Genomic DNA, 21993 nt, shown 5'->3' on the forward strand with positions numbered 1-21993 from the left:
TCGGAATATATCCCCTGGGCAGAAATAGCCCAAAACTCACTTTGCCACTCCTCAACTAACCTTACGCCTTTTCAGTGTGTGCTAGGTTATCAGCTGGTCCTGGCACCTTGGCATCAGAGCCAGATCGAAGCCCCTGCGGTGGACGAGTGGTTTCGGCGCTCGGAGGAAACCTTGAACGCTGCGCATGTCCATCTACAGCGAGCGATCAGGCGGCAAAAGGCGAGCGCCGATCGCCACCGCAGTGAGGCTCCGGTGTATGCACCGGGAGATCGGGTCTGGCTCTCGACCCGAAACCTGCCCCTTCGCCTGCCCTGCCGGAAGCTGGGTCGGCGGTTTGTGGGGCCATTTAAAGTCCTGAGGAGATTGAACGAGGTATGTTATAGGTTACAACTGCCCATTAATTACCGCATTAACCCCTCGTTCCATGTGTCTCTCCTCAGGCCGGTAGTAGCTGGTCCACTCCAGGAGAGTGAGGTACGAGAGGCTCCTCCGCCCCCGCTGGACATCGAGGGGGCTCTGGCGTACTCAGTCCATTCCATCTTGGATTCGAGGCGTCGGATGGGGGGCCTGCAGTATCTCGTGGAGTGGGAGGGGTACGGTCCGGAGGAACGGTGCTGTGTCCCTAGATCCCTCCATGTTGAGGGATTTCCACCGGAGTCATCCGACTCGCCCTGCTCCGCGTCCTCCTGGCCGTCCCTGAGGCCGGGGTCGGCGCACGGCTGGAGCCGCGCGTCGAGGGGGGGTACTGTCACGGATTCAGCCGAGGCTGCTCCTCCTCCTTGCTCGGGCAGGCTTCGGCGTTCGTCGTCCCCGGAGTACTAGCTGCTGCCGATCGATGTTTCGGTGTTTGTCTTGTTTGGTCTTTATTGTTTACACCTGTTTCCCATTATGTTTTATTGTGTTCCCTTTATAACCCTCTGTTTCTCATTGTGTATTGTACGTAGTTGTTTTGGTCTTTGCGGAAGTTGCCCATGTGTGCGGGTCTTATTATTTCCTCGCTGTTTGAGGTTGCCTGTGTACTTTGTATTTTGCACTGCATCCAGTAAAGTTTCTGCCAGTAGCTCGGTGTCCTGCTCTTGACTTCGCCTACCGCATACACGTCGCTGTGACAGTGGCCTCATGGGTAGAATGTTCTTAATGTTTTTCATAATTGTATAATTACTAAACATTATTATTTTTTAAATGTCGAAAATCTGGTGTTTCTATGTCAAACAGTTTTGTTATATTTCAGTCTTCTGTGATGTATATAAAGTGCAATAATGGGACGCAAACTATATCTGACATGGTACAGGTGTCTTCTTTTTTCTAAGCCCATAACCATTTGTGTGAGGTGTACACTTTTGTTTCCAAGTAGATTTGTTTAAGACTACCAAGAAACACTCTGATTTAGCCCACTGCAGCAAAAGCTTAAAGCTTCAGTCCACTGGTAAGGGTGGTAGGGTATTGTAGGCAACACTACCTGATATTCTACATTATCTATGTCTTTTCTGTATGGTCTTCCTCTTGACATGGTTCATCAGCTCTCAAAGTGAAAACAGACTAATCTCATTTCAGCTCCAACCAAGCAGAGGGATCTCATCTTTCAGTTTCCCGTGCACTCACCCCTCCCCACTCTACCCTCCCCACTCTACCCCTATAGCTCCCTATCTCTGTCTCCCCCATGCACTCTGACCTCTGACCTGTTTCTGTCATCACTCTCGTCCACTCCAGTGTCAACAGCTACTTCAGCTCAACACACTTCACAACCGTTCCCTTTCTGTTGTAAACTAAAGAGGCTAAAGGAAGGTCAGCTTTGTCTTAGTCCATGTGGAAAGGCAGACATCTCTTGTTTGCATGAGAGTGTCAGGGAGTTTGTGTGTGAGCATTTGTGTGTGTGTGTGTCCGACATTCCACTGGGGAGAAGATCCCATGGGAAACAGTGCCGTCACTATCTCCTGGTACTATCTCCTCATCTCTCCCTACCTGAGCTGAGCCAAACAATGGACAGCCTGTCTGCAGCGCTGGTATGTGTGTTAGAGACACTGAGAATACCCTGCAGATAAAGCTCTACATGTCTCTGCCTGTCTCTGTCTCTCACACTCTGCTGGGTTTAATAGGAGGCAGGGAGAGCCCAGGGCTACTAGGTAGGGATACCACCCAGTGTGTGTGTGTGTGTGTGTGTGTGTGTGTGTGTGTGTGTGTGTGTGTGTGTGTGTGTGTGAGTGTGTGAGTGTGTGTGTGTGTGTGTGTACCACCCAGAGCTAGGGAAGAAGTGTGCAAACAGCCTAAAGGGACTGGATGTCACTCCATTCACCACCTGAGGATGAAATATGAATCTTTCCATCTCTGGCCTACTTATTGCTACAGTGGAATCACAGCAGGGTCTGTCTCTCTAATACACAAAACTCAAGTCTCGTTTCACATAAGAAGCGCATGTGCGTTTGTGTTTGCATGCGTGTGTGAAATGGTCGGATGTAGGGGCTCTGTCTGCCTCTGGGGTTGCTCTGTAAGTTAACCAGAAACACCAGGGCTTTCCTCTCATTTATTATCACAGGTGCAGCTGATTTGGGGTAACCACCAGAGGCACGGGACAGACCTCTTTACCCCACCAGCATGCCAAACACCAGGTCCCCCAAACCCACTCACTCCCATTTCCCTACATCCCACTTCCCTACTCCAAGTGAACCCTTCCTGTCTGAAATCAACATCCCACCTTACTGATTCTCTATTTCATTCTACAAACCTAACATCCCTTCCCCAGTATTCCTCCTTTACCTTCTCTCTCCTTGACTTCCCTTCCAAGGTTTCATTCCTATGTCAGCTCTTAGCTGCACCACGTCTCACAGAGTATTACAGCCGAGCAAAGCTCATCTCATCCCACAGCACCTTGGACTGCTCTTATGTCTGACTGATATGTGATACAGGACTCATCTCATCTCTCCCTCAGCAAGCTCTGGGATTCAGCCCAACACCACACACATTCACTCTGACAGTTCAGGACATGCCTTGCACTGACCACAGTAGACCACAATACTGGCCACAGCACCTCCAAACATAACGCTAACTCTAGCTCATAGCCCTATAACACTAATTACAGCCCAACTCCAGTGAGTTATGGATGCCATAGGTGTCATAGAGTTAGGTGATAATGTAGTGGTTACAGTACTGGACCAGTGACAGATGTACTGTACCTTGGCTCTCATGGCTCTCTCTGTCTCCAGTTCCTCCTCCAGCTCCTCGATACGGACCTACAGAGAGCAGAGAGAGAACGCATTGTCCTCATTACATGCACGTGCTAGCATTTCATAGAATCACTACAACTTATGACAGATTTGAATAGTTACCATTGTCACAGTAAACCTGCATACTCTTCAGAAATACAATGTTTTGTCTGGGCAAATAAGAGGCACCACCCCTTAGTTAGATTGCTATTTCAGGGCAGTAGGTTTGTGGTGAGAGATATTCTCATTCTCTGTATTTCTCCCTGGGTTGGTTCAACATGCCAGTGGCTATTTCCTCAGGTAGCAATTTCAAAGCAGGAATGTCAGCAGCAGCAGCCTCCATCATTATCTGTACTCTGACCCTCAGACTGGGTCTGCATAGGACTGGGCTTTCATGTCTGATCAGTCAGCTCAACAGAGAATATCAACTCTGTCATTTCACATGATCTTTAATTCATGCATGGTTGCCCAAAGGGTGGGACTACAGTAATGAAGGATTTCACTTCATGAACATAATGAACTTATAGGGTTCATGTTGTAATATATGATTATATTATAATCGTTACTATAGCTGAATGATTTTTGCACTATCATCATTCATCTATGACATCTATGACATACAATTGTAGACTATTATTGCTTCAGTATAGATGCAATGTCATGCAAGTTCTTATCACACTAATATATCTCTAAGTACATTTAATTTTCCCAAAATCATAACTCAATTCACTGACACACAGGTTTATGCTTAAAAGCAGTTTTTGGCTTTTTGACACAAATGTATTGCCAGAGTTTCTAAACATTGCTGTCTTCAGGCTCCAAGTCATGTCATGTTCTGTGGTATCTACAGCTCTATCTTGTCTCAGTGTCAGGAAGTGTGTCTAACACACACCGTATAGCCCCAGGACATTCCATAACACACACACTCACACACACATTCACACACACACACACACACACACACACACACACACACATTCACACACACACACACACACACACACACTCACACACACAATCACATACACATTCACACACACACATACACACACACACACACACACACACACACTAACAGAGCCAACTCTCTCACTACTAACCACAAAACGCAGAGACTCGGAAAACACCAAACAAAGTTCCACACTCTGGCAAAATAAACATCTCAATCACACAACTTTTTTTTTTTTTACCCTTATTTTACCAGGTAAATTGACTGAGAACACATTCTCATTTACAGCAACGACCTGGGGAATAGTTACATGGGAGAGGAGGAATGAATGAGCCAATTGGAAGCTGGGGATGATTAGGTGGCCATGAGGGCCAGATTGGGAATTTAGCCATGACACCGGGGTTAACACACCTACTCTTACGATAAGTGCCATGGGATCTTTAGTGACCACAGAGAGTCAGGACACCCGTTAACATCCCATCTGAAAGACGACACCCTACACAGGGCAATGTCCACAATCACTGCCCTGGGGCCCTCGAACACCACTTCCAGCTGCATCTGGTCTCCCATCCAGGACCAACCCTACTTAGCTTCAGAGGAAAGCCAGCAGCGGGATGCAGGGTGGTATGCTGCTGGCCCTAATCATCTCTAAGTAAAATGAGTATTTAGTGATGACAGTAAACAGACGTATAATACATGCAAATATTTCAACAATGCTCTACAAGTAGCAAAACAACCAGGAGGCTACTCATTCAGATAACATCCGTATAACTTTAGCTAATAACATTCAAGTTTCCTATGAATGGCCCACACAAACATTCCAAAGCATGCAAAAAGAAAGAGAAGAGGAGGATAAAAGAAAGTGAGTGCGAGAGCAAGAGAAAAGAGGTGTAGAAACTCACATGCCAGCGCAGGACCTCAGCAGAGAGCACAGCCATGGTGAGGCAGCAGCAGCCCAACTGACTGACTGACTCTCCCCCACACACACTCTCTCTCCCCCACACACTCTCTCTCTCTCTCTCGCTCTCTCTCTCTCACACACACGCTGCTACGCTCCACTCAGCCGAGCCGCTTCTCTTTAGGCATTCTACACTCCACACCCCCTGACACACACACAGAGAGAGTAGCAGAGCTCACCGACTACTCCATTTAATATATTGAATCTGTTTCTGTTACTTCTCTACCAGTGAACTTTGCCTAAAACTGTTATCACTAATATTTTGATACAACAATACTGCACTGTAAAAGAACAGTTTGTTGGAGCAACAGTTTTTTTTCTTCTAAACATGCCTGTGCACTGCTGTATTGGCAAACTATTGTGTGCAATGTTTTACCACTGTACGTCCATTTCAGCATCATCTTATAAACACAAGACACCGCAAAAGGAAACAAAACCATTAGCCCATTATTACAGTGGACTTTTGGAAGGTCTGATGTCTGAAATTGCACATACTTAAACTTTCCACATTAGGGGCTTTTTCCCAGTGCAACTCTCCACCATTAAATTGAGCATAAATTGCAATCACATGTGAGTTGAGCCTGATGGCTCGGTGATTGTATCTGAGGGGTATTCTATAGCGTGGGCAGCTATATCCTGTCAACCCCCCTCAGAGAGCCCTCAGAGAGGGGAACCAGACCAGAGGCTGAACGATTGGTCTCTCCTGGCACACGCCTACCACAGACCTGCCCCTGCATCTAACTAACCTCATTACAGACTCTACTCCTATCAATAGAACTCTCCATACTGTCCACATACGTATGCTCCGATAATTCCAGACTCTTAGCTCGAAAAGTTCCGGAATCAGAACCCTTTGTTCTTTTTAAACACCTTCAGATGGAGCTGTAGCTACCATGCAATGGGTGGCCCTGGTGATTTGATTGACTGAAGCGATGGCCAGGTGATTACAGGCTTTTACCTCTATACTCTTAGAAAAAAAGGTGATATCTAGAACCTAAAAGGGTTCTTCGGCTGTCCCCTTAAGAGAACCCTTTGAATAACCCTTTTTGGTTCCAGGTAGAACCTTTTTGGTTCCAGGTAGAACCCTTTTGGGTTCCATGTACAACCCTTTCCACAGAGTTCTATATGGAACCCAAAAAGGTTCTATCTAGAACCAAAAAGGGTTCTACCTGGAACAGAAAAGGGTTACCCTATGGGGATAGCCGAAGAACCCTTTTGGAACCCTTTTTTCTAAGAGTGTAGGTGAGGACAGGAAGGTCAAAACGGTGTTATTAACAATGACATGCTCCGTGTACAGTACATAGGTGGCTGAGGCCCTGGCTCCTGTCCTGTGTTACTTTTACACACGTACTGGACATGCAAACCCACATCTGCTTTCAAGCAAAATTGAAAAATGCTGGTCACAAACTAGTTAATGATGATTGACTTGACCTTTGACCTCACCCAATGATCCCTTTTCAGTCCACTAGAATTGCTTTATTATAAACATCATAAAACCAGCCATAAAACCTCTGCCACCTCCGAGATGGAAGTGAATAGCATGCGTCTGCTACCCCCATACTACAACTGTATTCATATTGTGTCTGCCATAGCTGCTTTGAACTGTAGAGGCGGAGTGGGAGCTCCATCATCATAGCTATTCACTAGCCAACTCACCCCCACGTACACAATATAAATACATAACATTGCACTATACAGTACACAGGCTGTATTGTAGTTTCTTCTTCATCAAAGCTATTCAGAGCTATCTCTATGAGCTACAACACTCCTAAGATTCAGCTGAAATGCATAACTGCTACTCCCAGCAGTACATTGTGCTGTAACTGTACTGTAGGGGGAAGATAGCTACATCATAAATGAGATATCTCTTTGATTTCCTGTGAGCTACAATGCTGTCTTGGAATCTTGACATATTCATGTGACCTTTATATTAAAACCACACATGAGTGGGCGAGAGACGGGAGGGGCCAACCAATAATCTGGTCTTTTGTTCAGCGCTGGCCTGCCTTGGACACCTGCATCTTTATCTGTGGGAGGAGATGCTGATCCTGATCCAAACACACACACACACACACATAGCACACACACACACGTGCACGAATACACACACACACACACACACACACACACACACACACACACACACACACACACACACACACACACACACACACACACACACACACACACACACACACACACACACACACACACACAGGCCTCATTGATGGGATAATGCCAGGGCTACAGTAAATGTGAAAACATGTCCACTCTCACTGACACACCGATCGTCTTTCAGTCCCTCGTTCCCCCAGCAGACAGACAAAGACAGTCTGTCACGACTTCCGCCGAGGCTGCCTCCCCTCCTTGTTCGGGCAGGTTTCGGCGTTCGTTGTCACCGGCTTACTAGCTACTGCCGATCCCATTCTCATCACTCCACTTGTCATGTCTTGTCTTGTCAATCACACACACCTGGTGCTCATTCCCCTAATTAGTATGTGTATAAGTGTTTCCTCTGTCCCCCTTGTCTTTGTGAGTGATTGTTTCATTGTGAGAGCGAGTAGCTCGGTTGAGCTACTCTTCCATTTGTTATTGCCAAGGTGGAATATTTCCCTTGTGATAGTTTCGTTTTGACGCTTGGTGCGTTTTATTTATGTAAACGGGATAAACTCTGGACTTCGGTGTTTTACCTCCTGCGGCTGACTCCTTCATTCACACCTCATCACAGAATCACTCACCCACTGAATGGAGTCAGCAGGAGAAGACCGCATGCCTGGAGTTGTGGCAAGGGTCCAGGAGCATTCCTCGATGCTGGCCAGCAACGCCTGGAGAGGAGAGGACCCGATCTATCGAGACCAGCTGGTCAACCGGATCCAGCCACCTACACCCCAGCCCCTGGAGGGATCCAGATATCCCGGCCACCGGCGTTTGATGGGACGGCAGCGCGATATGAGGGATTTCTGCTCCAACTAGAGTTGTATTTCTCCAGCATCATTCCGGCGCCACTGGAGCGGGAGAAGGTATCCGTCCTCGTTTCCTGCCTTTGTGGGAGAGCCCTGGAGTGGCCCAACGCGGTGTGGAACGAGGGAGGTGCCGCGTTGGAGGACTACGGGGAGTTTGCTCGCCTTTTTCGGGCCGTTTTCGATCACCCGCCTGAGGGTCGAGAGGCGGACGGACGACTGGTCCATCTGAGGCAGGGGACGAGGACCGCACAGGACTACGCGCTGGAGTTCCGGACGCTTGCAGCGGGGTCCGGGTGGAATGAGCGGGCCCTGATCGACCATTTCCGGTGCCACCTAAGGGAGGACGTCCGACAGGAGCTAGACTGCCGTGATGCCATGCTATCATTCTCCCAACTGGTGGACATGGCCATCCGGATGGACAATCTGCTAGCAGCCAGAGGACGTCCTGGTAGGGGTCTGCCCGTTCCCACTCCGGACGACTCTGACCCCGAGCAGATGGAGCTGGGGGGAGCCGCCGGTCGAGAGAGCGCAGGAGGACAACGACAGTGCCACTCTGGTTGCACGAAGGGATAATCCACCTCACGTCGCAGTCAATCTTCCCTTGGGTCTGGAGGCGGTAGGTAGGGTACTCACGCATCACCCCAGGTACCGAACACCCAAACTTGTTCAGAGCCCTTTGCGGCGCACTGTACCTTATCTATCTCCTTTCCCGATCACCTGGTAGTTTCCCAGTGTAAGGCGCTAGTCGATTCAGGCGCAGCTGGGAACTTTATGGACAGGGCATTTGCACGCCATCAAGGCATTTAATTGGTTCCCCTATCCATTCCACTCCCCATCAGAGCACTTGATAGTCGACCATTAGGGTCCGGGTTGGTTAAGGAGGTTACTGTATCAGTCACCAGGAGACGCATGTTGAGCAGATCACTTTTTTGATTATTGAGTCTCCTGCTTACCCTGTAGTCTTAGGCATTCCGTGGTTAGCCCTTCACAACCCCAATTTTTCATGGCCGCAGAGGGTTCTTACGGGGTGGTTGCGTGAGTGTTCGGGTAGGTGTCTAGGTGTTTCCGTTTGTGCGACCAAGGTGGAAAGTCCAGACGGTAACCCCACCGTGCGCATTCCTCCCGAATACCATGATCTGGTGCTCGCGTTTTCCAAGACGCAAGCGACTAAATTACCACCTCATCGGGAGGGGGATTGTGCGATAAACCTTCGGGTAGACGCTGTACCTCCCAGGAGTCATGTGTATCTCCTGTCACAGGCTGAGACGGAGGCTATGGAAACATACGTCACCGAGTCCCTGCGCCAGGGGTATATACGTCCCTCCACTTCACCTGCTTCCTCGAGTTTCTTCTTTGTGAAGAAGAAAGATGGCGCCCGTGCATTGATTATCGACCACTGAATAAGGTGACGGTACGATTTAGTTATCCTCTTCCCCTCATTCCTTCAGTGATTGAGTCAATGCATGGGGCCCGTTTTTTCGCCAAATTAGACCTCAATAGTGCCTACAACCTGGTGCGTATTCGGGAAGGGGATGAGTGGAAAACAGCATTCAGCACAACATCGGGCATTATGAATACCTGGTGATGCCCTACAGTTTGATGAATGCTCTATCCGTTTTCTAGTCCTTTGTGAATGAGGTGTTGGTCACGGTGTGGTGGTCTACATCGATGACATCCTGGTGTATTCCTCTACGTGCGCCGAGCATGTGTCCCTGGTTCGCAAGGTACTGGTCTGACTGCTGGAAAATGATCTTTATGCCAAGGCAGAGAAGTGTGAGTTTTTCCAGCAGTCAATCTCCTTCCTCGGATACCGCATTACTACCACAGGTGTGGAGATGGAGGGAGATCGCATTTCAGCCGTGCGTAATTGGCCGACTCCAACCACGGTGAAGGAGGTGCAGCGCTTCCTTGGCTTTGCCAACTACTATCGGAGGTTTATTCGGGGCTTTGGCAAGGTCGCAGCTCCCATTACCTCCTTGTTAAAGGGTGGGCCGTCCCGGCTCCGCTGGTCTGTTGAGGCTGATTTGGCCTTCAGTAGATTGCAGGGTCTGTTCACCTCCGCCCCGGTACTGGCTCAACCCGATCCATCACTACCGTTCGTAGTGGAGGTGGATGCGTCCCAGGTAGGGATAGGCGCTGTCTTATCCCAACGCTCGGGCACGCCACCCAAGCTCCGTTGGTGATCGGGAGCTGCTGGTTGTTGTCCGAGCTTTGACGGTGTGGAGGCATTGGCTCGAAGGGGCGAAACACCCTTTCCTCGTCTGGACAGACCACCGTAACCTGGAGTACATTCGGGCAGCGAGGAGGCTGAATCCTCGCCAGGCCAAGTGGGCCGTCTTCTTCACTCGGTTTCATTTCTCACTCTCATACATCCCGGGTACGAAGAATGTGAAGGCAGACGCACTGTCTCGGCTGTATGACACAGAGGAGAGGCCCAGAGACAACACCCCCATACTCCCGGCCTCATGCATTGTGGCGCCGGTAGTATGGGCGATGGACGCGGATATAGCGCAGGCATTACGCACAGATCCATCTCCACCGCAGTGTCCAGCTGGGCTGCAGTACGTGCCTGCGCTTATCCGTGATCGTCTGATCTACTGAGCACACACGTCACCCTCCTCTGGTCATCCAGGTATCGGTCGTACAATGCGCTGTCTGACCGAGAAGTACTGGTGGCCTACCTTGGCTAAGGACGTGAGGGTGTATGTTTCCTCCTGCTCAGTGTGCACCCAGAGTAAGGCACCTAGGCACCTCACAGCGGGTAAGCTACAACCTTTACCAGTTCCACAACGACCATAGTCTCACCTTAGTATTGATTTTCTTACTGATCTTCCCCTCTCCCAAGGTAACACCACCATCCTGGTCGTTGTGGATCGCTTTTTGAAGTCCTGCCGCCTCCTTCCTCTGCCCGGTCTCCCCACGGCCCTACAAACTGCGGAGGCTCTGTTTACTCACGTCTTCCGACACTACGGGGTACCAGATGATATAGTGTCCGACCGAGGTCCCCAGTTCACGTCTAGAGTCTGGAAGGCGTTCATGGAACGTCTGGGGGTCTCGGTCAGCCTGACCTCTGGATTTCACCCCGAGTGTAATGGGCAGGTGGAAAGGGTGAATCAAGATGTGGGTAGGTTCCTGCGGACCTACTGTCAGGACCGGCCGGGGGAGTGGTGGGTGTTCCTGCCATGGGCAGAATACGCTCAGAACTCTCTCCACCACTCCTCCACTAACCTAACACCCTTCCAATGTGTTTTGGGTTACCAACCGGTCCTGGCACCGTGGCACCAGAGCCAGACCGAGGTTCCTGCGGTGGATGACTGGTTTGGCGTGCGGAGCAGACTTGGGACGCTGCCCACGTTCGCCTCCAGCGCGCTGTGCATTGTCAGAAGGCGAACGCTGACCGCCACCGCAGGGAGGCCCCGGTTTTCATACCGGGGGATCGGATCTGGCTCTCGACCCAGAATCTACCCCTCCGCCTGCCCTGCCGGAAGCTGAGCCCGCGGTTTGTGGGGCCGTTTAAAGTCCTGAGGAGGATAAACGAGGTTACATACAGGTTGTTACTCCCCCCTGATTACCATATTAACCCCTCGTTTCATGTGTCTCTCCTCAGGCCGGTGGTAGCTGGTCCGCTCCAGGAGTCTGAGGTGCGGGAGGTTCCTCCACCTCCTCTGGACATCGAGATGGCCCCGGTGTACTCTGTCCGTTCCATACTGGATTCGAGACGTCGGGTGGGGGGCCTTCAGTATCTCGTGGAGTGGGAGGGGTACGGTCCGGAGGAACGGTGCTGGATCCCAAGGAGGGACATCCTCGATCCCTCCCTGTTGAGGGATTTCCACCGTCGCCATCCGACTCGCCCTGCTCCGCGTCCTCCTGGCCGTCCCCGAGGCCAGGGTCGCGCACTGCTGGAGCCGCGCGTCAAGGGGGTACTGTCACGACTTCCGCCGAGGCTGCCTCCCCTCCTTGTTCGGGCAGGTTTCGGCGTTCGTCGTCACCGGCTTACTAGCTACTGCCGATCCCATTCTCATCACTCCACTTGTCTTGTCTTGTCAATCACACACACCTGGTGCTCATTCCCCTAATTAGTATGTGTATAAGTGTTCCCTCTGTTCCCCTTGTCTTTGTGAGTGATTGTTTCATTGTGAGAGCGAGTAACTCGGTTGAGCTACTCTTCCATTTGTTATTGCCAAGGTGGAATATTTCCCTTGTGATAGTTTCGTTTTGACGCTTGGTGCGTTTTATTTATGTAAACGGAATAAACTCTGGACTTCTGTGTTTTACCTCCTGCGCCTGACTCCTTCATTCACACCTCATCACACAGTCTTTATTTCTCTGTTCTTTCCCAACCTCTGGATAGAGAATCAAGGATCTGGAGGCATCCATGGATCTCAGAGTTTACCTGATCTGCACCTTTGCTTTTACTACTCGCTCTCTACTCTCTTTTTCTCAATCTGTCGCTCTCAGTTTCTCTCTTAGTTTCTCTTTCAATCTATCTGTGTCTTTCTTTCTCTCTGTATCTCTGTGTCTCTCTCTGTTTCTCTTCTTGACTCTCTTTCAGTCTCTCTCAATGTATCTGCAACTCCTTCAGTCTCTCTCTCGATCTCAGTCTTCGCATCAAGGAACAGAGCCAGACAAAACATATGTTAATCTACAAACTCCAGTGACAGAGAGATAAGAGATACTCTGATAATCATGTTGGAGCTACAGTATGTCGCAGTTTGTTAACATTGTTCCCATAACCTTGTCTTCGGTGGGCTTTTTCATAATTTTTGGGTTGGCAGGTAGTCTAGCGGTTAAGAGTGTTGGGCCAGTAACCGAAAGGTTGCGGGTTTGAATCCCTGAGCTGACTAGATGAAACAAATCTGCTGATGTGCACATAACCCTAATTGATCCTGTAAGTCGCTCTGGATAAGAGTGTCTGCAAAAATGTAATGCCATGATGGAACTACAAATAGTACATTAAAACCAATTTAACCAAATGTCCTGTTAAAGTAATCACTTCCATGTTATTATGTGCTCATTCAGCCATTTATGCCAGATATAAGAGCTGAATGACCAGAATGTTATTTTAGTTGCGTAGTTGCATAGGCACTGTCAAATCAAAAAGAAAATACAACCTCTTTCCCAATCATTGACAAAATTCTGGAATGAATGTGAAAATCCTCTGAGGGCATGAAGTCCATTTACACAGTGTAAAGTATCTGAAAATCAGACACTATAACTACTTATTTATTAATAAAAAAGTATTTCACTAGGAAGCCTCTTGTGATTTTGAAGTGCATCTTTGCAAACAGTGACCTGAACGGAGAAGCCAAAGGGCTATGTCTACACAGCATATCTCCAGAGAGAGCGGTAGTGAAGTGGCCCTCACAGAGTGAAGTAGTGAAGGAATTAACTCCTTATAAGAGAGGCCAGGCTATAGATGTTTATCAGCTCAGATGGAGGATGTGTGTTTTTACCAGCTCCTCATTCTCCTGACAGGCAGGGGGCTGTGAAACCAGCCCACCAATCAGAGGACAGAACACAGCCGTGGTGCTGAAAAGTAGGAATGCTGATCTCTCCTTGACATCCCGACCGGCAGCAACCGCCCTTCAATCTTACCCCTCAAATCCACCTCAACCCCCCTTTAATCTCCACCCCAGTCCTTCCACCCTCTACGACACGTCTTAATGCCTCCCGACCCCCGACCCTACACCCCCTCTTCCAACTCAACCCACCTCATCACCCTCCCCCTCGCCACCTCACAATATGTCTCAATGCCTTCTACCCCCGACCCCAAACCCCCTCAAAGTCCTCAGAACCCACAACATCACCCCTCTCCCCTCCCCTGCCACCCCTCAATATCTCCACTCTAACACCCCTTCATCTCCAGCCTGGGTCCAACCTGCAGCTCCTTGCTCCTCCTCTGCAGGCTGATGTTTAGGGCCTCTCCTGCCTCCAGCTTGGTACTGGTGCTGCTTATCTCCACATCTCTCCTTTAGACATAGAGAGAGAGGGGGTGGGGAGGGGGGGAGAGAGAGAGAAAGAGGGATGAATGGAGAGAGAGACAGGAAAATATAGATGAGATGGGTGAGAGAGAGAGAGAGAGAGAGAAGTAAAATCAATATCATCATATCTTTTCCACAGTAAACTGCCCTGTGAGGGGACATACTCAGCAGAGAGAATGAGTGGCACACCTCGTTTGATCCTGGTGGTGCAACAAGGTGACTCACTCATTTGATTGACATTCACAAGTGAGAATAATATTGTGCAACGAGGATGAATGACATCAAGGACCCCTCTTCCTTTGAAAATGAAAATGTTTTTGTGTGAAAGAGAGGTGTGTGAGTGAAAGAGAAGGAGGGAAGGAAAGGGGGAAAATTAATGAATGACATCTGACGTCAAGGCCCAGTTCTGTTTTGGTAATGAAAATGTTATTGCGTTTGTGTTCTGTATGTCACAGCTGGTTCTACTCTCCAGGTAAAGGTCAGAGAACGCCTCCCTCCATTCAGCCTCATATTACTGAGAGGCACATACCAACAAGTTAGAACATTACTGAAACCCCGGCCTGAGGCCCCGAGCCCTTAAAATCTAGATAACGGTCCTCTGCACTACTGATATCATGTTATAACCTCCAGCAGGCATCCAGGCATTTGTTTTGCTGCAAGCCAGGGACATGCAATTCAAATGTCTGCAAGCACCAAGCCAAATACTGTTTCTGGACTGTTTTCTCTTTTCTTGGATGTTGAACAGATATCATATGGCTGATATAGTACGCAGATGCAATTCCTTAACCAAGACATCAGTTGACAACACCTGGACTGTCGGTCTGCCAATTTCTCTTGTTTGGGTTGAGGATAAGATAGGTATTTCAACAGACTATTCAGACTATTCACCCAGTCCCAACTCTATTGGGTCTATGAAGAAACTGAGCCAATTTGCATTATATTTCTCTCTATAAATATCTCATATCTCTATAACTCATTGTCTATAAGTTCTTATTGAACTCCTCAACTGTTCTTTTTTCAATGGTTTGCCATTGTCTATAACCCATTTCTTGACTTGTAAACTGTTATTAAGCATCTATAACTGATTATTGAGTGCCTCTAACTGGCTTATTAAGCGCTTATAACTGTTGTATAACCTACTTCTTCATGAGTTCCTCCAGGCTGCTCCTCATCCTCTCCATCTCAGTGAGGCTCTCCAGAGTGGACCTGCTGTCTCCCTCCAGCTTCCTCCTGGCTTTCTCCAGCTCCCCGCGCTGACGCCGCTCCTGCTCTAACAGGTACTCCAACTGAGAGAGAGAGAGAGAGAGAGAGAGAGAGAGAGAGAGAGAGAGAGAGAGAGAGAGAGAGAGAGAGAGAGAGAGAGAGAGAGAGAGAGAGAGAGAGAGAGAGAGAGAGAGAGAGAGAGAGAGAGAGAGATAATAATATAAGCTTTAGAGCTTCTGGGCTTCAATGGAGGGGACAGCATAACCGTTCATCAGCATCCGAAAGACATCATAGAAACGTAATGTTCTTTGATCATATGTTGCAATGATACTGTACCAATACCATAAAGCTAGATATTACTGAAGTAAAATTGGCATACAGTATCTACCCTAAATACACTTACATCTTCCGCCTGCACCTGTAGCTTTGCCCTCTCCTTGGTCAGAAGGTTCACCTTCTCCTCCTCGCTCTGCAGGTCCTCAATGGCTTGCTGCATACAGGGATGAAACAAAATGGCTGAGTCTGGGCCGCAGATGTAGTTTAAATCATTAATCCCCTATTGGCCTCGCGTGCATCTGTCAGCCATATTGGATCTGAGGAGCCGTGATGAGTTCATTTGGGTTGTTCAAAGGAATGCCAAGAATGAGTCCTCTCTCTCCAACATCGATAATAGAAGACTGACACAAACCAATTGTCATGACATGATGTATGTAACCCTACCATAACATCTGACCCTGTGACTATATCCCTCATTACATTTTAGGAGCTTTGAACCACTTCCATTACCATTTCTCACACTACTTGCATTGTTAATCTGTAATTTACACACCTCTTCCATCACGCTGGAAATGTATAATAAGCAGTAAGTGTACTGTAGGATAATGGCTCAGATTCTAAATTACTTTATCAGATTATATAGAATATCAAGCTGCTACTGTTGGTTAGAGCGTCTGGTATGCCTTACTGTACTGGGGTTCCTATAGCTGCAAGTATAGGGCATGATGGATGGAAGGAGAGAGAGAGAGCGAGAGAGAGAGAGAGAGAGAGAGAGAGAGAGAGAGAGAAGGAATATGATTTTCTGAATAGCATGTTTGGAGAGAAAGTAGATTTATCATAAGGCCTATATGGTTTAGTTTTTCTCAACATACACTACCGGTCAAAAGTTTTAGAACACCCACTCATTCAAGGGTTTTTCTTTATTTTTACTATTTTTTACATTTTAGAATAATAGTGAAGACATAAAAACTATGAAATAACACATATGGAATCATGTAGTAACCAAAAGAGTGTTAAACAAATTAAAATATATTTTATATTTTAGACTCTTCAAATAGCCATCCTTTGCCTTGATGACAGCTTTGCACACTCTTGGCATTCAATCAACCAGCTTCACCTGGAATGCTTTTCCTGTGCCTTCTTCAAAGTTCATTTGTGGAATTTCTTTCCTTCTTAATGTATTTGAGACAATCAATTGTGTGGTGACAAGGTGTGTGTGTGTGTGTGTGTGTGGGGGGGGGGTATACAGAAGATAGCCCTATTTGGTAAAAGACCAAGTCCATATTATAGCAACAACAGCTCAAATAAGCAAAGAGAAACGACAGTCCATCATTACTTTAAGACATGAAGGTCAGTCAATATGGAACATTTCAAGAACTTTGAAAGTTTCTTCAAGTGCAGTCGCAAAAATAATAAAGCGCTATGATGAAACTGGCTCTCATGAGGACCGCCACAGGAGTGGTAGACCCAGAGTTACCTCTGCTGCAGAGGATAAGTTCATTAGAGTTACCAGCCTCATTGCTTGCAGCCCAAATAAATGCTTCACAGAGTTCAAGTAACAGACACATCTCAACATCAACTGTTCAGAGGAGACTATGTGAATCAGGCCTTCATGGTTGAATTGCTGCAAAGAAACCACTACTAAAGGACACCAATAAGAAGAAGAGACTTGCTTGGGCCAAGAAACATAAGCAACGGACATTAGTCTGGTGGAAATTTGCCCTTTGGTCTGGAGTCCAAATTGGAGATTTTTGGTTCCAACCGCCGTGCCTTTGTGAGACGCGGTGTGAGTGAATGGATGATCTCTGCAAGTGTAGTACCCAACGTAAAGCATGGTGGAGGAGGTGTTATGGTGTGGGTGTGCTTTGCTGGTGACACTGTCTGTGATTTATTTAGAATTCAAGGCACACTTAACCAGCATGGCTACCACAGCATTCTGCAGTGATATGCCATCCCATCTGGTTTGGGCTTAGTGGGACTATCATTTGTTTTTCAACAGGACAATGACCCAACACACCTCCAGGAAGGAGTGATGGAGTGCTGCATCAGATGACCTGGCCTCCACAATCCCACGACCTCAAACAAATTGAGATGGTTTGGGATGAGTCGGACCGCAGAGTGAAGGAAAAGCAGCCAACAAGTGCTCAGCATATGTGGGAACTCCTTCAAGACTGTTGGAAAAGCATTCCAGGTGAAGCTGGTTGAGAGAATACCAAGAGTGGGCAAAGCTGTCATCAAGGCAAAGGGTGGCTATTTGAAGAATCTCAAATATATAATATATTTTGATTTGTTTAACACTTTTTTGGTTACTACATGATTCCATATGTTATTTCATAGTTTTGATGTCTTCACTATTATCCTACAATATAGAAAATAGTAAAATAAAGAAAAACCCTTGAATGAGTAGGTGTTCTAAAATGTTTGACCGGTAGTGTATGTTTTATTCTCTGTCAAACATTGTGAAGTACATCTCTCAATACACACAAATAGTATGACTCAAAAGCTACAATAACTTAAGAGAAATCTACAAAGACACACACACACGCACACTCACACACACACACACACACACACTCACATGCATACATGCTCTTTATAGTGAGAGTGATATGCATTTCCGCAAACCCTCTCATCATTTACCCTCCTGTTAGACCCAGGGTCGACTTTTCACGTTTCACCCTGACCTCCCTTTATGACCCCTGGGGACAGTATGTTCTCACCTGGCTGAGCTCCACCAGGTGTTCTTTCTCCTTCTGAAGCTTTTGGACAGCTTCCTCTCTCTGGGACAGCTCCTCTGACAGCTTCCTGACTGAGCCGTCTGAAGACTGGAGGATGAAGGGAGAGGGGGAGAGAAAGAGGAAATTACATTGTATTTCATACTTATTTTTCCCAGACATGTTGCTAAATAGAGAAAAATAATAAACCTTTGAAAATATAAAATGAGTATGCTGTATAAATCTGTCTGTACAAAGAATACCACAGTGCATGTTTTTATCTGGAAGTAATCTGACCCTTAGGCAATGTGTTTTCTACTGGTACAAGAACCATGATGATGGTTTGAGAAAACAGTTGTATTAGTACATGGCTTTGCAGCCAAACCATAAAACAATTATCCCTTCGATGACCAAACAGATTTCATTACTCTAACTCTGTTCTTCATGGACATCAAAGTGGAACACATGCATGTAGCATTCTGGTCCCACTTTGGCCATCAGGTTCTAATGAACCAGGGGAACAGTTTGGAACTGTCAGGACTTTGAACTACAGATAAATAAATCAGAAGGAATGGAGGAGAAGAGAGGAGAGGAGAGGGAAATGATTTAGTTTAGAGGAAAGTGGTTATTCCTCATTATAAACCGGGTAGTTTGGGTCCTGGATGCTGATTGGCTTAAAGCCGTGGTATATCAGACAATATATCACAACCCCTCAGGCCTTATAGCTTAATTATGTATACCTTTTTTATGAAGTTGCAAGTGTAGCAAATCTTTTATGACAAATACCATAACAATAATAAAAGTGTGCAATAAAATCGTTTTGCAACTCAATCCCAATAACCTGCATTCCTTGTAACTTATTTCTTTTGACTTTGATCAAAAACACTCTTATCTATAGTACTACAACTGTCATGACAACAAGACCGACTGCTTATTAGGTGTAAAAGCACAGTACCATTAGCTCCACCATGCAGGTTTAGTCTTGTAGATCCCAGTGTACCGCATCCATATTGAAACATACTTGTTTTCTACTGTACATGTCAGGAAACCCACTTGAGCCAACAAAAGATTCACATAGTTCAAGGATTTGACACCATTATTCTTTGTTTCTCAAAAACCCCTCTCATGCCAAATATACTCTGAGTACCATATTAATTACCTAGGTAAAACTGACTAATTTGACAAAGTCTAAGTCCAAGGAATTCAACTCTCAACAAATAGACAACAAATGCTGTAAATACAGTACATTCCATGAAGCATTCCTGAGTAAAGATACCATCTAAATCCTTTAATAAACCTCAATTAAATAGATAAAGCTCTTGTAACAGTATATGTTAACACCCCCTATATTTACCTCTGTCTGTACATGTAGTAGTCACACAAGTTTAACATGGCAGATATTTACAATATAGTAACTCTCCAGGGACTATTAAAGTGGTCAAAATGAAGACAGTAAAACCATGAAATTCAATACTGAAGCCAGAGGAAAACAAATGAAGCAGAGAGGTAAAGTAGAACTAGAAGCATATCAGTATAGTGCAGACCTGTTCAGTAGTCACAAATCTCAGTAGTCACAAATCTCAGTAGTCACAAATCAAGGACATTCTCTTGTTTAAAAAATATCTCAGCTCCGGTTTAGTGCATCGGGTTTGGTGCATTCAGTGCCAAGCCATAGAATGCATAAGGAGTCGATTGTAGCCTACCTGTTTGTCTCTCTCGGTGGCAGTCAGAGCACTCTCCAGTTCCTCCAGGTCTCGTCTGAGGCTGCTGTTCTCTGCCTCCAGCCTCTCTCTGTGGTGGGCCAGCTGGGTCGAGCACGCCTCCTCCTCCTCCAGGCGCTCAGACAGGCCGGACAGCTGCAGCTCCAGCCCACGCCGGGCCTTCTCCAGCTGGACACAACGCTGATCCGACGCCTGGGCACACTCCTGCTCCTGAAGAGGTGGAGAAGAAGACAGGTATGAAGCGGAGAGGGTCAGGAGGTGAGTAAGGGAGGAGGAGATGGAGCATGAACAGGAGGAGAGAGGCCTCAGGGTTGAGGGAAAGGGTTGAGGGGTGAAACAGTGTTGTGAGACAATGTAAAAGCAAAGAATATAAAGGTAAAGGCAAAGAAGAGACGGGACAGAGAGAGGACAGTAGGGTAAATCAGTTAGCTTACATAGAGAGACAATCATATCCTAGACACACAGATGTAAAACCAGCAGAATGCCTTGCATCAAGTGTACTCCAAGTAGTGAGACACTATCCTCCCTTTCCCAACCCTCTCTCCAATATATAGTGGGAAAGAATACTCTCAGTGATGCGTGGAGAAAAAGACTTGATTAGCCAGTTTTACAATAACACAGATCATTTATCAACAGCCGTCACAAACAGGACAGATTTGAAAGTCTGTCTTATTTAGTGCCTGGTTGATGAGTGTGTCAGCTATTTTCTAATGCACCAGTCATCATGGTCAAGGCATTTGGAATGAGGCTGAACAGCATACGCAAATATGTGGCCATTGCAAATGTATCATTGACCACATGTTCTATCTGAATATATTTCTATAAATGTGCTTGTGCTATGCTCTTTCTTCATAATCCCTACTTTATCTATCCTAGCCAGTTACTACGTTTTTACTGTAGGTTGCATATTTCATCATAATTGGCACTCTCTTTTCCCAACCCTCAACACAGTTTATCCAAAAGGTTGGATAATGTGTTAAGATAAATCACTGTCTCAACATTACCAGATAATGTGAAGATACTGTAAAAGAGTTAACAGTACAGACACACATGCAAACACATCCACACCCTCTCTCTCTCTCTCTCTCTCTCACACACACACACACACACACACACACACACACACACACACATACACACACCCTCCAACCCAACACACCAGTATACCCACAATAGCCAGTCTCTGTTCCAGTGCAGTACTAAAGCAATCCCAGTCCAGTTCCTCTGGTTCAGGATCCACTTGCAGCCCGTTGGTCTCTTCCGAGTCATCAGAGAGGGAGTGGCCACGTCCTTGGCCCTGCCCCACAGACATCACCTTAACCTGACGCCTGTCAATCAACCTGTCAATCGACCTGTCAACACTCTCTACCTACCGCACCTCAATAGTAACCTAACACCCTTACACAGTCCCTATACTGCACCTCCTTAATAGGCCAGGTAGACTTATAGGTCCTAAGAGTCGAGAGATTTCTTCAACACTTTAGTACTTCTGCTCTCGTAAATAAAGTTCCATGTAACACCTCTACCCTCTGCTTTTCTCTCTCTGTGATTGGTTAGCGGAGATTCCAGAGGGTTCAGGAGGGTTCACTGTAGAAGAGAAGGTACTAATTCACGGTTTGGTCACCACGGTAACTCCACTCAGCATGCTGCGAACAGTCAGTCTCCCTTCTCTCTCCCCATAGCGCCTTCACTGTTTGATCTAGTGCTGCACACCTGCAGTGGTATGACCCTAATCTCTCTCTTTCTCTTTCTTTCTTTCTTTCTCTCTTTCTTTCTTTCTCTCGCTCGCTCTCTTTCTCTCTCTCTCAATCTATCGCTCTGTCTCTCTCTCTCTCTCTGTCTCTCTCTCTGTCTCTCTCTCTGTCTCTCTCTCTCTCTCTCTCTCTCTCTCTCTCTCTCTCTCTCTCTCTCTCTCTCTCTCTCTCTCTCTGTCTCTCTCTCTCTCTCTGTCTCTCTCTCTCCTGTTCGTTCGGTGGCTTGCTTTCTCTTTTTTTCCTACTCAATCAAATACTTTTCTCCTCTTTAATT

At 46.9% G+C, this 21993-nt stretch overlaps 1 protein-coding gene across 3 annotated transcripts in view; it reads right to left on the minus strand.

Moving 5' to 3' along the window:
• LOC121547431 (myosin-16) overlaps window positions 1–21993 on the minus strand; it is a 56483-nt gene that overhangs the window by 16250 nt on the left and 18240 nt on the right. For 2 of the 3 annotated variants that reach the window (XM_041858712.2, XM_041858714.2), the window contains 6 exons: window positions 19948–20175; window positions 18251–18355; window positions 15658–15744; window positions 15192–15337; window positions 13949–14039; window positions 3171–3227 (listed from right to left, as the gene is read on the minus strand). In XM_041858712.2, coding sequence (XP_041714646.2) covers window positions 3171–3227; window positions 13949–14039; window positions 15192–15337; window positions 15658–15744; window positions 18251–18355; window positions 19948–20175 — 714 coding nt within the window. Of the gene's footprint in view, window positions 1–3170; window positions 3228–13948; window positions 14040–15191; window positions 15338–15657; window positions 15745–18250; window positions 18356–19947; window positions 20176–21136; window positions 21293–21993 lie in introns of those variants that run through there. The other variant, XM_041858713.2, reaches the window with a different exon arrangement.

The sequence above is a fragment of the Coregonus clupeaformis genome, chromosome 31, assembly GCF_020615455.1.
Source record: "Coregonus clupeaformis isolate EN_2021a chromosome 31, ASM2061545v1, whole genome shotgun sequence".
Lineage (NCBI taxonomy): Eukaryota > Metazoa > Chordata > Actinopteri > Salmoniformes > Salmonidae > Coregonus > Coregonus clupeaformis.